At 32.5% G+C, this 14,954-nt stretch overlaps 2 protein-coding genes across 2 annotated transcripts; both read left to right on the forward strand.

Moving 5' to 3' along the window:
* The first annotated feature begins 1,310 nt into the window (after positions 1-1,310).
* LOC123703308 (esterase E4-like) lies at positions 1,311-9,154 on the forward strand. The gene is made up of 11 exons (XM_045651262.1): positions 1,311-1,560; positions 2,949-3,079; positions 3,384-3,526; positions 3,750-3,892; positions 4,151-4,336; positions 4,638-4,828; positions 5,461-5,632; positions 6,049-6,265; positions 7,992-8,101; positions 8,406-8,538; positions 8,919-9,154. Exons 1-11 carry the CDS (start codon positions 1,338-1,340, stop codon positions 9,085-9,087), a joined length of 1,818 nt encoding a protein of 605 aa, XP_045507218.1. The 5' UTR covers positions 1,311-1,337; the 3' UTR covers positions 9,088-9,154.
* Positions 9,155-10,039: 885 nt separating this feature from the next.
* LOC123703318 lies at positions 10,040-14,290 on the forward strand. The gene is made up of 6 exons (XM_045651278.1): positions 10,040-10,060; positions 10,327-10,426; positions 10,733-10,884; positions 11,327-11,473; positions 12,414-12,872; positions 13,231-14,290. Exons 2-6 carry the CDS (start codon positions 10,381-10,383, stop codon positions 13,366-13,368), a joined length of 942 nt encoding a protein of 313 aa, XP_045507234.1. The 5' UTR covers positions 10,040-10,060; positions 10,327-10,380; the 3' UTR covers positions 13,369-14,290.
* The last annotated feature ends 664 nt before the right edge of the window (positions 14,291-14,954 follow it).

Raw genomic sequence — 14,954 nt, forward strand, 5'->3', positions numbered from 1 at the left:
TTAGTACTTATTATGTGAAATATGCAGATTTCATATAAACAGCTACTTATTATTATAAACATAAATTTAAATTACTATATTTCATAAGTATTTAAAAACAACTCCTCTATTTTTAAACGCTTTTAAAAGCTTCACGAACCTACTTGTTTATTGACAAAATATTTTAACGTGATTTTCACACATTTTAAAAAGTTGTTCTTTTAAACTTAACACGTTTCAAGAATCAGTAACAATAACCGAAAAATGGAATAAAGTTGTGAAAATATAATTAACATCAACGATACTAAATAAAATATGTAAAAATAATTAACCATAGAATTGGGTCAGTGTCTTTAGATAATAATATTCATAAATCATTTTATAATTTGAGTGGGGTGGAAATCAATAAAAAGCTTTTTAGGAGGTAAATGACATATTTTATATATACTTTGCAATTGAACATCTAGACTGAAAGTATTGCAAGATATTTACATTTTAAATAATTAACAACATTGTCATAGGTATGTAATCCATATAAAATGATTACTTATCGAGTTCCAATACTTTAAGGAAACTTTCCGACTTAAACACATTCAACAACAAAACGATCGATTACTAATGTGACCTTTGAAGAAATGTAAATGTATGAGGAAAGTAAATAATGATAACAATAAATAACATTACGATAACAATTTCTTTTATCAATTGACATACGGTTCAAGCATTGACTCACTTTCAAGTAACAACATCCAATGAAACAGGTTTGTTAAAAATAAACAAAGACTTTTGATATTTATTTAAAAAAATGTTTACAAACCGCTCCTCGAAATGTGCAAGGTCTCAATGTAATGACGTGAATCTTGCCCTATAAGCTCTGATTTCTGAGTGTGATTAAAATTATTATTGAGAGGTACATACATACTTGTAAAATACCTATACGTGGTTAGTACACAATGGGAGAATAAATTGCAAGCAGTGTTATTAGAAAACATCGTATAGTTTTTTATTTGCAGATCGTCTTCATCTCCTTTCATAAAATCTTATTTGATTATACTAGAAAGTTAAGATAAACAAACAAACTAATTAAGTAATTAACTGTGTCAAACAAATTTTAAATCTATTGCAAATATTTCAAATTAAAAACATGTTTAGCCCGCGCTCTATTTACTTAGTACCGCGGCGATTATAAATCTGTACTTTATGAGGTAAATAACAAATATAATATGAATTTTATTAAACTTTTTAATTTATAATATTATCAGCAGGATAACCACTAGACCAACGGTCTCACCCTTCGATGCGAAGCTATATAAGGCGGGAAATAAACACAGAACTTCAGTTTCCTCAGAACGTTGGTCATGAAACGTTTCATTTTATTATGTCTGGTGATTGTGTGTGCGGCTCGTCACAACCACGGCCGTGACCGTGACCACGACGACAGCGACGAAAGCGATCATGACAATCATGGGCGTGACCACAACCATGGACAGAACCACAACCATGGGACCGATTACTACAACTATAAAAAAAAATATTATCATCATGGTCAGCGTGGTCACGGGCACCTCAATATTAGCTCAGGTACCTACGTAATAGTGATTCTTTTTAGGTGGAAATATTTTGATGTAATTGTTCTTGTTATAATGGATACAATTAAAGATGAGATCTTGTAATAGAACAATTAACTAAAGTACCATAATTACCGTATTTACTAACATTGCATGACAATAAACAAATATTTTTAAATTCAATTTTAGCGTGACTAAAATTTTTAATATAAAAACTATCATTATAGAGAGGCAGATCATTATATGCATTTACAATTTAAATAATAAGCGGACACAAATTAAATTTAAAGACGCTAATTCGAAAACTTTATAATGAGAGTTGACAGAAATTTAAATTTATAAAAATTATGTGAAAATGACGTTGTTAAAAATATTCCGGATCAGTGGAAAACGAATTAAAATCAATGCGATTATCTAGTGCATTTAATTAAATATTTAAATGAAATGTTAAAATATCCTTGGACCTTGACTTCGATATTAGTTTATGAAGTTCTGAGTCCTGCCACGTCCAACTTAATAATTTATATTATGTGTTTAAAATATTATACATACTAGCTTTCCGCCCGCGGCTTTGCCCGCGTTTTCAAAGAAAAACCCGCATAGTTCCCGTTCCCGAGGGATTTCCGGGATAAAACCTATCCTATCTCTCAAGTTGGATCGAACTGCACATGGTGTGCGAATTTTATTATAATCGGTGAAGTGGTTTAGGAGTCCATTGAGGACAAACATTGTGACACGAGATTTATATATATTAAGATTATATTGTTTCTTTATGAATTAATTCTTAGGAATTAATGAATTAATTCTTAAAAATGAATTAATTCTTAGGGTCGTGTTATAAATGGCTACGATAAACAGGGAATATATCATTTTCATATCGCTCTACTGTAAATTACCATGTATAATATTATGTAAATCATTTTCGATGGTAATTATTTTTAGAGTTTGAGAGTAAAGTTTGTCTAATTTGGGATTCAGTCAGATGACCAATTAATAAATGATATATCTATACCTCTAGTATGACGATTCTAAAATTTTGAAATATACTTCTAAAATAAGTCTAATTAAATAAATAAATGTTTGAGTTTGAAATAAAAACATTAATTTATTAAAATAAATACGCAGTGGGTACTTATCGTAGGTATTTTTATGTTATGCGAACAATGCATGCAATTATGAATAATTATGTTAACAACATATTAATTCTAAGCTTAGAAAACATAAGCATTCTTGTTTATAATCTCACTGATTTTGAAAACTTTCACAAGCAAAAAGCTAATAACTAACTAGGTCAATCAGAGTAGTGACTAGTAAGTAGTACATAATTAGTATAAATACCTAAAATTAAATATTTTACCAAATTATAATATGAATAAAGATAAACTCCAAATCCTTCCACAGAAGACCCCATAGTCCACAGTTCACCTGGGGAGTTCGTGGGAGGCTACAACGTGACGAGACGCGGCAGACGCTTCGAGAGCTACCGGGGCATACGATACGCTCAGCCACCCGTGGGTGTACTGCGGTTCCAGGTAATTAAGGGATAAGGAAAAAATGTAAATTAGCTTAAGACAGAATGTTTGGTATTGGCTTTCTTAAATGTAAAGACAGAAACACCGGAACCCGTTGATGCATTTTTTCTACTATGTATATTAATGTGACTATTTAATATGAATTCGAGGTTCATATCATGTCCGTTAATATGTTCACTAAATGACATGATATAGAAACAGCAAAAAAACTGATGGTAATTCTATGTTATGACGATTTAAAAGTGCGTCGGGAAGAAGTCTAATTGAATAAGTAAATGTTTGAGTTTGTAATTATTATTTCCAGCCTCCAAGACCGATCCACTACTACCCGGATATGGTGGACGCACGAGAGGACGGACCAGCGTGCCCTCTCCCCGCACCGCCTGGATATCCCGTGGACGAAGATTGCTTGACTCTTAATGTGTATACCCCCTTGAGGAGCGAGAGGTGAGGTTGAAAAGGAAATAATTATTTATTCAGATTTTATCTTTAAAATAATGCTCAATAGTTATTCTCTATGGACTCTGGTTATTATTGAAGTTGGGGGGTTTAGAATATGGCTCAATATTTACACAAGTAAATCTCAATAAATTGGAGTAACTAAATAGGTACTTATTCATTTAGGCTTAGTTTAGCTTTTGCATTTGCATTTTCACTGCTCTCGTTCCAGAAAAGGAAAACTCCCAGTGATCTTCTTCATCCATCCGGGAGGTTTCTACTCCATGACGGGTCGCAGCGATCTGGCTGGACCACATTATCTCCTGGATAGGGATATCGTGCTGGTCACTATTAACTACAGACTCGGGGCTCTTGGTAAGTTCTCGTGTCATAAAACTATCAAATTGGTTATAAATGTGTCACTTTAATAAACTGTTTAACAATATAGTGTTACTTCAAAATGATTGAACCGATTTATTCGTAATAGTCAATAGATAACAAAACTGACGATAAAACTAGTTTTTTAACAAATCAGGTTATAAGTTTAACCTATAAAATATTATACTCTTTGAGTTTAACCTATCTGCCCATTTCCTATGAAATCTTGCTCATATCCAACCAAATGTTTTGCAGGATTCCTCAGCACAGGTGACGAGTTGGCTCCCGGCAATAACGGGTTAAAGGACCAAGTGGCAGCTCTATGGTGGGTGCAGAAGAACATCAGAGCGTTTGGTGGAGATCCTGATAACGTGACGGTGGCGGGTTGCAGCGCTGGCTCGTTCAGTGCTATGCTGATGATGATGTCGCCTATGACACGAGGTATGTAAAAACAAGTTCAATGTTATTTTGTCATGTACCTAAATTCATCTAATAATTTATGTAGGTTCCTATCTAGTGTTCCTAGTGATGTTACACCATAAATTTGCTCAACATTTATTTGAGAACCTTTCTAGTGATGTCGTTAAAGGGTTGAGAAGTCGTCATGTGTTTCACGTTACGAGCATTATTTTAACTTTCCTTTCTTAATATTATATCCACTTACACACATATTTACAAAAAGCACCAAATACCCTTTTCAACAAAATCGTATCCTTCAATAATTCATTTCAAACATATCCAGGTCTCTTCCACCGAGCAATCTCCATGAGCGGTTCACCAATCGGCAAGGAGCCACTCCCAACGGAACAGAAACACCTCGCAGTGAAGCAGGCGGAACTACTGAACTGTCCCACTAACAGTTCTAAGGCTATTATTGACTGCTTGAAGACAAAACCTTGGAAGGAGCTGGGCGACTCGCTGCCTGGATTCTTTGTGAGTAACAAATATGCAAGCAAAATTGCTACAAGTGGGTGGTATTGAGAACGGGACTTAAATTAAACAAGTTTTAGCTGGTACCTACTAGGGAAGCGCGTACCATCTTAGACCACATTCATATTTTCAGTGAACATATCATTAAAAACCGTAACTACACCGATATCGGACAAAATGTATTATCATCTAAGTTTTAGTTGATAGATTTGAATATGCATTTACTTTAAGTATATCGAAAAGTAGAGTAACTTTTAAAACCTGCCCGTACTAACGGTGCAGCTTGCCGATAGGATTGGATTGCCATGTATGACCTGACCTTCCACTATAGCCATTTTTGTGATATACATATGAGTCACACGGATCAAGTTTCGATCTCGATCAAGTTTACTGTTTACTTATAAGTACGAGGATGACACATTAGAAATAACAGAATACTGATCGTTTCACAAAGAATTATTTTTTTACACTTTAAATAATTTCATATAAGAACGTTCGTAAAGGCCAATCTAGCACACGCCGAGTACTAATTTTTAGCAAACAATCCTCGCTGTTATAAATATATGCCAAATACTTATTAAAATGTATAAGGTACAGTTTAAACAAAAATAAACTAAATAAATAATAATTTCCAGGAATTCGGTCGCTTCGACCCCGTGCTCCTGTGGTCACCCGTGGTCGAACCCGACTTCGGCCAGGAGCGGTTCCTCACCATGCAACCAGACGTGGCCATTAGAGAGAGAAAGTTACATGCCGTACCTAATATTATCAGCCAGACACAGGATGAGTTCTTCTGGTTTGCTTACTGTGAGTACTTACATTTTTTTTTTCAAAATCAGTTTTCTGGGTACGTGAACTGCCATTTTTAAATAAGCTTTGTTGACCAATTGTAAAGTTGTATTACATTCCTGATAAAAAATCGCGAAAAGTGTACTGCTGACGTAGGTACGATATTTTAACGACAAAGCCAGAATTAATATTATGCTTTTCTGATTCAATACTACAATTAGTATATGTATACCTTGGCAGGGTATTACAAATAGACAGTAGGCTTTATTTAACTAATACCTAATTACTTATTTTAAACTCTTATACACCAGTATTTCCCATTTGCAATAATTTACAGTCGTAATACTTATTCATATTATAATCTAAATTAACAATTTCGATTCTACGCAATCTTTTTTTTATCAAAATATACGTTTTCAATTCACTCTTTCCAGACGTAACCACCAACGAGACACTATACAAACAAATGAACCAAGACTGGGACCGCATAGCTCCCATAGCTTTCCTCCTCCCGCGCGACAACGCGACGCTCCCCGCTAGAACACTACGTAAGGAGTATCTGGGAGATCAACCTTTGAAGAACGATGCGAGTAGTTCAAGGAATTTGGGCAGATTGTATGCGGATTCTATTGAGAGCTTGCCGGTTTATAGGTATGGATAATATATTGTTAATTATACATAATAGGGTAATTGCGCCTGTTCGCGTCCACCTGCCTATTCGCGTCCATTTTGCGGACATATTTTAGAAAATTCACGAAAATAAGTATACTTTAAGTAAAATTGTAATAAGAAAAATTTTCGATAATACCTCCATGTATAAGAGACATGCACACATATTCAAAATATGCCTGCGGACCGCCTATCCTATTAAAAAAATTATTTAATTTTGGCTATTAAACGAGAGAGCTAAAACGCGCGGGATTTTGAGAAAAAGAATAGTGCGCAGCGTCGCGCTTGACGGTAAGTATCTTATTGATAAATGTGAATTTTTGAATATGTAACTGTTTCTTTACTTTGCTAACAAAACATGGAATAGTATGGATTATAAATCAACTTATTTCTTTTACAATTAATAGCAAAAATAAGGTGGACGCGAATTACTACACCGAATTTGTAAAACTTCCATTTTGCGTCCACGGTGGGCGCAAACTATTACCCTTAGTGCATAACAATAGAACATATTGCGTCCACATTGTTTTTCATTACGTAGCAATGAATTGTTTGTTAAAATATGTAATTTAAAATAGATTGTAAATTTTTGACTAAGACCACATTCAAATTAGCAAATTTTTATGCTATTTTTTACTTTGATATCCGTCCGTCTGTATGTCCGTCTGCTGGTCTGTCTTTCTGTTAAAACCCTTTTTCTCAGTAACGCGTGGAGGTATAAAGCTTAAATTTATATTGAATACTCAAATCTACGGTCCCTTGAAGCAGTGAAAAAATCAAACTTAGAAGCCAAAGCAATCAAAAGATACAGCCGTTTATGCTGAAAATTTTCGCAAATTTCGACATTTGCAAGGGAATCAAAACCTACAGGGTACTTAACGTGAATACAGCCACTTGAAGTTTGGTACGAAGCAACGTCTTATAGCACAAATAAGGGAAACATTGAAAAAATAATCATTTACAGTAAAAACATATGAAAAAAACAGGATAATACGGAACCCTCAGTGTGTGAGTCCCACTCGCATTTGGCCGGTTTTTATTAAATAACTATATTCGTAAATAAATAATTTATTAAAATCTAATTTTTATTTGCATTTATCTGATAAAATATCACCCAATACACTCTTAATTCCTTTTCTAAGCTGGTGGACGCGAACTGGTCCACGGGTGGACGCAAACTGGAATTTTTGGACGCGAACTGGGTAAAACGCCTAATTCTGCTATTTGTCTAGATAAATAAAAACCACATGATATTTCCAACACAATTGAAAGTAAATCTTAAAATAGACTATGTAACGAACATGTTACATAAATTTTGCGTTGAAATTTGTTCTGAAACATTTTTATTTTCTCCTTCAAACTTTCCAACTGCACTAAGTGGACGCGAACAGGCGCAATGACCCTATGATTGATAATAGAAAAACAAATCACAGTGCCTTTTTCTTTAATATAATTTTTCGTAATCATAATAAACTACAAATTATGTTATGTGTCGTTTTGTACAATAAAAGAACCGTTCTCACTGCTTACTGTATGATCATAATTCATATTATATCTGGTTGCTAAATGCTAAGAAATTGATAAGAAAAATAAAAAATAAAATCGATTTTATTAAATTTTACTGCGCCAGAAAAGTAACACAAGCAACACAAGATGCTGATGATAATTGGTAATGTATAATTAGAGTTAATAATAAATTACATTTCAGAATGGCGAAGCTTATGACGAACTACTCTCCGGAACCAGTCTACGAATATGAATGGGCGTATATCGGAAACCACAGTCACTTTGAAGACCCTAACACTAACAAACCATTAGGTAATAAAAACAGCTTTATTTTTCAATTTTATTACTGTAGTTACAATTACAATTTACAATCATTAAATAAAAATGATCTAGATAAGGTATGTAAATAAAAAGTACTTACAATTTTTCCCTTTATATTTTTATGGATATATTTGCATTTTGCAGTTTGATAAAAAAGATGTTTTGTGAAAATGTTTGTGAACATTCTTTTTTCAAAACGTTGCATTTACAAAATACATATTGAAAATAAGCCAATATACTGAAACAATTTTAGTCTTCTCTAACATTATGTGCTCTAAAGATAATAACTTTACAGGCGCGGCTCACCACGACGATTTAATTTATTTGTTCACTTTGAGCTATCGGTTTCCCGCCATCGGGCTAGAAGGAGAAGACGCCAAATTAGTTGACAGGATGACAGCAATTTGGTACAATTTCGCGAGATACGGGTAAGGCTGAGTCTACACGAGAATTTAACAAGAAAACCGTGTATTCTTGTATTAAAATGTAGCTTTATTGTACCCAATTGTACCTAAGATTTTAATCCACAGATTTTATCCGATGATTTTAAATCGATAAAAGTTAAAGTTAAATTTCCTATAATAGCGAAGCTATAACATTTTATTAATATGATCTATGAATAAGTACCTATATAATATACCTGTAAATATTATCGATATTATTTTTAAATAGCAAAATAGCATTAAATATTTTAAATATTTTTGTAAATTTCAGATAAAGGCATCCACATAATACAGACTAAATTCAGAATTCTTTCTACTTCACTTCTCTGATTCATTCATAAGACAATATTTTAATGGTTTTTCAGTGATCCAAATCCTCGTGAAGACACACCAGAATTGGAAGGACTTAATTGGCCAAGAACAACGCCCGAAGATATGCCGTATCTGCGAATAGATAACAACTTTACACTTAAAAAAAATCTGTTCAAAGATAAAGCTGTTGTATGGGACTCCCTGTATCCTATGGAGTATTAATTTATTATCATAAAATGTATGTTTTATAAGAAACTGTTTAAAATATAAAAAGTTTATTGTTGCAAAATGTGTATTATTTAAAAATATCTCACTTATATTATTACAATATCATGATAAATCATTCTCTTAGAGGTGTAAATTATACACCAGCTCCTCCAACTCCAGCAAATTATTTGATAATTTTGTATGAATAAATAAATGGTTAATATTAAAATAAATAAATACTAAGGTAAAAATTTCATGGAAAAGTTGACAATAAGATCTTATAACTAAGTAAAATTTCAAAAATAATATTACATATTATACCTATCGCACCGTAAAATCTGTTTTGCGTTAGACTGCATTAATTATTAGAATCGGATTTTTTTATTTGGACAGGTCCTATGAAAATATTCTAGGCACGCTTTTATTACTTTCAACTACAAAAGCTCAACCCCTCTAATGTAAATTAAATGCCGCAGAATATCCTACTAATGCTATCCTATTCTTTCACGCAAATACTACTGAACCGATTACAATGAAATTTAGCACACACATAGAAGGTAACTTGGATAGGATAAGTTTTATCCCGGAAATCCCACTAGAACGGGAAATGCGCGGGATTTTCTTTGAAAACGAGGGCGAAGCCGCGGGTGGAAAGCTAGCGAAACGCGTTTGAGTAGTAGCCACGGACCGTGGCGACCGTGGCCCACGGTCGCGGCAGGTAGCGGCAGTATTTTTATAATAACAATAAACTACTCTTAACTACTCCAAATAAGCTTCTTGGACTACCTACTATAAACTCTTTGGTTTTTTATTAGTTTGATACTCAGAGCAATAAATTCTAAGAGAATAAATTGATACCTAGTTAGTGTCAAAATCAATATCAAAATGTCAACTGTCAACAGTCAAGTGTGAAAACTCGAAAACTGAAAATGTCAATTTCTCGCTATCATTTCGTGTTTGTTGCTGTTTTGCGGCTTACGCCTTCCAAGTAAACAATCAAATGATTAATTTAAATTAACTTTTGTGCTCTTACATTACGTAGCTTTCAAAAGATGTACTCTTATTGAGTAAACACAAGTTATTTACGGATATATATTTACATTTACTTTCAAATATTCGCGATTTAAATCAAGGTTGCGGAAAGTTCTGTGGAATTAAACATTGCTTTCTGCAACTGTTCATGAATCTTTTAACCTACTTAATGAAACTATATATGCTATATTTTGCAGTAATGACTGAATAATATATTTTCAGGAACTAATTTGTGACATTATTTTAACGGAGGAATTTGGAAAGATCGGTATCAAGATGCAAAATATTGCAAATTGGTGGACTCGAGCCGAATTGCTGGCGGGTAAATATTATACTTTATATAATAATAACTAAATCAAACTATTTGTTCTCTTATTAGTATTTTTATTTCTTCTTATTTCGTTTTAAAAGTTGTTTTAGTAAATACAATAACCAAAATATTGAAATGAATCTTATTAGACTTTGAATATAGACTGTTCATAATATTATAAGCTACATAGCACACACATTCACTGGGAATGGATCATATAATTTGTTGAAAATTACTCAAATATAAAAAAAAAAACAATTTTTAATGAAATAAAAGATTTTCTTATCTTAAATATTTAACTCTTACACAAATGACCAGGAGAGCATGAAGGCTGTGCAGCGTCTCGGATGTGGCGTAGTGCATGTGCCACGCTGGTCGCTCCACATTCAGAAGAGGCCTGGAGCGAGATATCCACTGCCTCGCCACCTGACTCTGTCTGGCATTCGCTGAGGAACTGCGTCGCTTATCAGGTTGTGTTGTATGTTACCATTTATTATATTTAATAGTTTTTTTTTTTTTTTTACAAACATAAGCAGTATAAATGTAAACATTATTCTTTTGATCACATTATGATGATAATAAACCATTATTGTTAAGAATTTTGCTTTTCAGTGTAGAATTTACAAATTTTATCTGTAAGGACTTGAACAGAGGGTATCATTTAAACACCAATTTTCATCCTCAGCATTAGTTTTAATATTTACAATAATTATTCATAACTCAACATAACATCTACCACATTACTTATAACCATTAATAATGTGAATAATCCAATTCATTTTTGATAATTTTCATTTCCATAAGTGGAATTACATATTAGTCTTGTTCTTAAACATGCAAACAAACAAAAATTTGCATACGCCACAATTCTCAAATCAATTACTATACAAAAATGAATTCAATCACTTTCAGGCAGGTGTCTGGCACAGTATGTTGCTCAAAGGAGTGGATGACGTGATACAGCCCGCTGCATTCAAACTGGCGATGGTTTTGAGACACACGCCTTCCGAACTGACTGTTAGGTTGCTTGCTGAGTTGCTGCAGTTACATCCACAATCAGTATGTCACAATAATCTTTATGGATACACTTTTTCTGTATGTCTGTTTGTCCCTGAATTCAAAATAACTGCAAAAAAAATTTGGAGAATATAGCTTTGAATGTATTCAGGATTTGATTATGATATAGATATAGAATTATAATTTGAATGCAAGCAAATTACAAATACATGTGTGATAGCTAGTCCATTTGTACATAAAAATATGCGGCATTAGTTTCACCACTTACAATAATAACTGAACAGATTATAATTATTTTATTTTTGTTGATTAGGAATGAGTTTATATTAACTTAGTTGCATAATAACTCAAACATTTATTTATTCAACTGGACTTCGTTAAGAAGCTTTTGAATCAACAAAATAATGAATATAATAATATACCAATGAATAGCATCTTCAATTGGAAATAATGATGTTCATATTTCACAAAAAAAAATTGTATATAAGGAAATGGAAAAAAAAGTACAATAGATAATACATATGAATAACAAAGAGATTTTTATCAATGGTAATGGAGGAGACTATTCATATTTAGATAGGATATTGGTTTTTACAATAACATGGTATTATTATGTTAAAGTTTTCTGTTTAATATTTATTAGACTGCATCATAGTTCAATCCTTGACCCTTTTGGCTGCACACTTTGAAAATAGTGTTCATAGCTTCCTTTGATTATGTTATCATTATCTAAAATCATATATTTTTGCAATTCATATATTATTTAAAGTTGCGATTCACTCTTTAGCTACTCAGAATAGCCAAATGGATTTTAATGACTTTTGATTTGTATGATTTGTCTTCATTTGGAATTTCTTCTTCTTTTATTCATTCATTTATTTCTTATTTATATAAATAGGTAATTCTTACAGAAAACATACTGTACCTGTCCCAAACCTGTATGAAAAAGCTAGATATTAATTAAAAATATATTTAATTACAGCAAGACCTAACATCCTACATCCTAACACTGCTAACAGACGACGAGGCATTTTGCAGCAGTTGCAACGACAGCCCCTCAGAGCCAGAAGCAGACACTCCTATTGGAGCCAGTCCTACAGAGGAGCCAGAAACGGACACTGCTATAAGTGTCAGTCCCATAGATGGGCCAGAAATGGGCTCCGCTATAGTCAGCTCCACAGATGAGCCAGAAATAGGCTCTGCTATAGTCAGTTCCACAAATGAGCCAGAAATGGACTCCGCTGTAGTCAGTTCCACAGAGGGGCCAGAAATGGTCTCCAGTACAGGTATAACAGTACCTCTGCGAGATCTACAGTTGTTCGGAGACTGTGAGCTGGCAGTATTGTCAGCTTCACGGGAGGAATATGATGCACATGCCAAATTGGTGCGAGCAGAGTATTCTAAATTGAACCAGAAGAATTATGTTGAGTTGAGAATTAAGGTATATGTTATTTGTAAAATAATAAAGATTATTTCACTAGTATGAGCAGGATGATTCACATAAAGTTCTACTTTCTCATTGAATTCATCCATTTGGGTTTCTAATTTATATCGCGATTAGTAATATTTCTTTTTTCGGAATTTAAGTGATATTATTGTGAGAAGACTGTCATGTTCATTTTTTTATTTCAGAAAAGAAAACAGTAAAGTCAATGTAAAACAGTATTGCTGCTTAAAATAAACAAAATGACAGGCTATTTACCTACCTATTTATTCTATATACTTCCTACCACACATTTAGATTCAGTAAATTTGAATACTATCTAACTTGTACTTTAAACAAACTTTACCATTTCCAGATACTAAACCAACTTATACAAGTACCGAAACTATACCAAACACCAGAGTTCGAAAGTTTCGAAGGAGCAGCCCGCGAGAACATTGACCGAGAGATCTGCACACTGCGGGAACACTTGCTGACCGGAAGGCATGACTAGGGATGGGCCGGGACTAGTTCCCGTGATTATGAATATGAATAAACTATAAACACTAGTATAGTAGTATTGTTTAAAGTGTAATGTGAAGGTGTTGGACTGTGCCGTGTTGTGTAAAGTGTGTTGGACTGTACTATGTTGGAACATTGTTAAACTGTACTTTGTTAGTTGAGAGATCTGCTCACTGCGGGAATACTTGCTGACTAGTGATGGAGCAGAACTAGTTTCCGTGATTAATAATATGAATAAACTATAAACACTGTGTAAAGTAAAGTATGTTGGACTGTGTTATGTTGCCTAAAGATTACTGTGAAGATGTTGGATTGCACTGTGTTGTTCAAAATATGTTGGAACACCAAACAATATTGAAGTATGCTGTGTTCTATTAATACTGATGGATATCTATGATATGAGAGTGTAGTGCTTTTGCCAGTTAATTCTGTATCTAATGAAAACCTATGCATAATACATAATCATATTAAAAATGCACAATATTTGCATTGCTATTACAGTGATGTATTTATAATATTATTGCTATGTCCATTAGCAGTTTTAGTTATTTCTGAAACTACTTAACTGAATCTTTAAACTGTAAAAAAGAAATAAAATAAATAACTGACATAAGTATTCACCTTAAATTATAACACAGTTGTCTCTTTCGCAATATTCTTCTGAATCAAATGTTTAAGGGGTAAAATTAGAACTAGTAAAATTATGAATAAAATAATATGTTAAAACTGTGCTGTGCTTAGTATTAAGATATAGCATGTAGTAGTGTGCAGTGTTTAGCTTAGGAACCTTTTTAAGTTTAAGTATAGTGGCTTGAAGTCAACTTTATATATTATGTATTGTGTATATCCAAAGCATTTGTGATAGTGACTGCTGTGTGATTTTATATTGTAAGAAAATAAAGCTTTCTAAGTTTTTTCTTTATTTTTTTGTATTTGTAGTCCGTATCATCGTCGTTTTTTTAAGTACTTACCTTGATTTTTATTTAGGCTAACTACTATGCTAATCATTTCTTAAATAACTATTTTAAGAAATAATGGTATAATTGTAAGTTTTATAAAATGCACCAATTATATTCATAGAAGTACATAATATATTTAATTGGGTAGGTAATGTATTTTCTACAAGAAATTGGATATAAGACAAGTAAATTATTGTTTGTAGCCACTGCAGCCTTGCGATAATTAATAAGTATTAAATAAAAATTTAAACTAATAAGGAGTATATAGATTAGGTTGTCTTAAATAAGATAGGAAATTATTATTATTTACTTTGTAATGAACTTGACAATATCATGTAATCTTTATTCATTATCGTAATTTTTTAAATGGGTTAAAAAAATGGTTTAGGAGAGTACTGAGTAAGATTGATAGAGAAGAATAGTTAAGTAGAGCATATGACAAAAAACAACTACAGATCAGTAAAAAGTAATAACGAATACCTATGTGAAATAGTTAAATATCCCATTGTTATAAAATTGGATTATAATATAGTTAGCCAAATTAAATTTGTAAAAATTCTTCAAATATATCACATTTGTATGTATTTCAATAAAAAAAAATTGAAATGTGTTTAATTTT

This window comes from Colias croceus, chromosome 25 (genome assembly GCF_905220415.1).
Source record: "Colias croceus chromosome 25, ilColCroc2.1".
Classification (NCBI taxonomy): Eukaryota; Metazoa; Arthropoda; class Insecta; order Lepidoptera; family Pieridae; genus Colias; species Colias croceus.

What these genes read in the sequence shown, in the direction of transcription:
- LOC123703318 (XM_045651278.1), top strand. Translation starts at nt 10,381, where the DNA reads ATGCAAAATATTGCAAATTGGTGGACTCGAGCCGAATTGCTGGCGG. An exon ending in GGAACTGCGTCGCTTATCAG is followed by an intron (nt 10,885 to 11,326) that starts GTTGTGTTGTAT and finishes AATCACTTTCAG; the next exon opens with GCAGGTGTCTGGCACAGTAT. An exon ending in TGCAGTTACATCCACAATCA is followed by an intron (nt 11,474 to 12,413) that starts GTATGTCACAAT and finishes ATTTAATTACAG; the next exon opens with CAAGACCTAACATCCTACAT.
- LOC123703308 (XM_045651262.1), top strand. Translation starts at nt 1,338, where the DNA reads ATGAAACGTTTCATTTTATTATGTCTGGTGATTGTGTGTGCGGCTCGT. An exon ending in GCACCTCAATATTAGCTCAG is followed by an intron (nt 1,561 to 2,948) that starts GTACCTACGTAA and finishes ATCCTTCCACAG; the next exon opens with AAGACCCCATAGTCCACAGT. An exon ending in ACTCGCTGCCTGGATTCTTT is followed by an intron (nt 4,829 to 5,460) that starts GTGAGTAACAAA and finishes AATAATTTCCAG; the next exon opens with GAATTCGGTCGCTTCGACCC.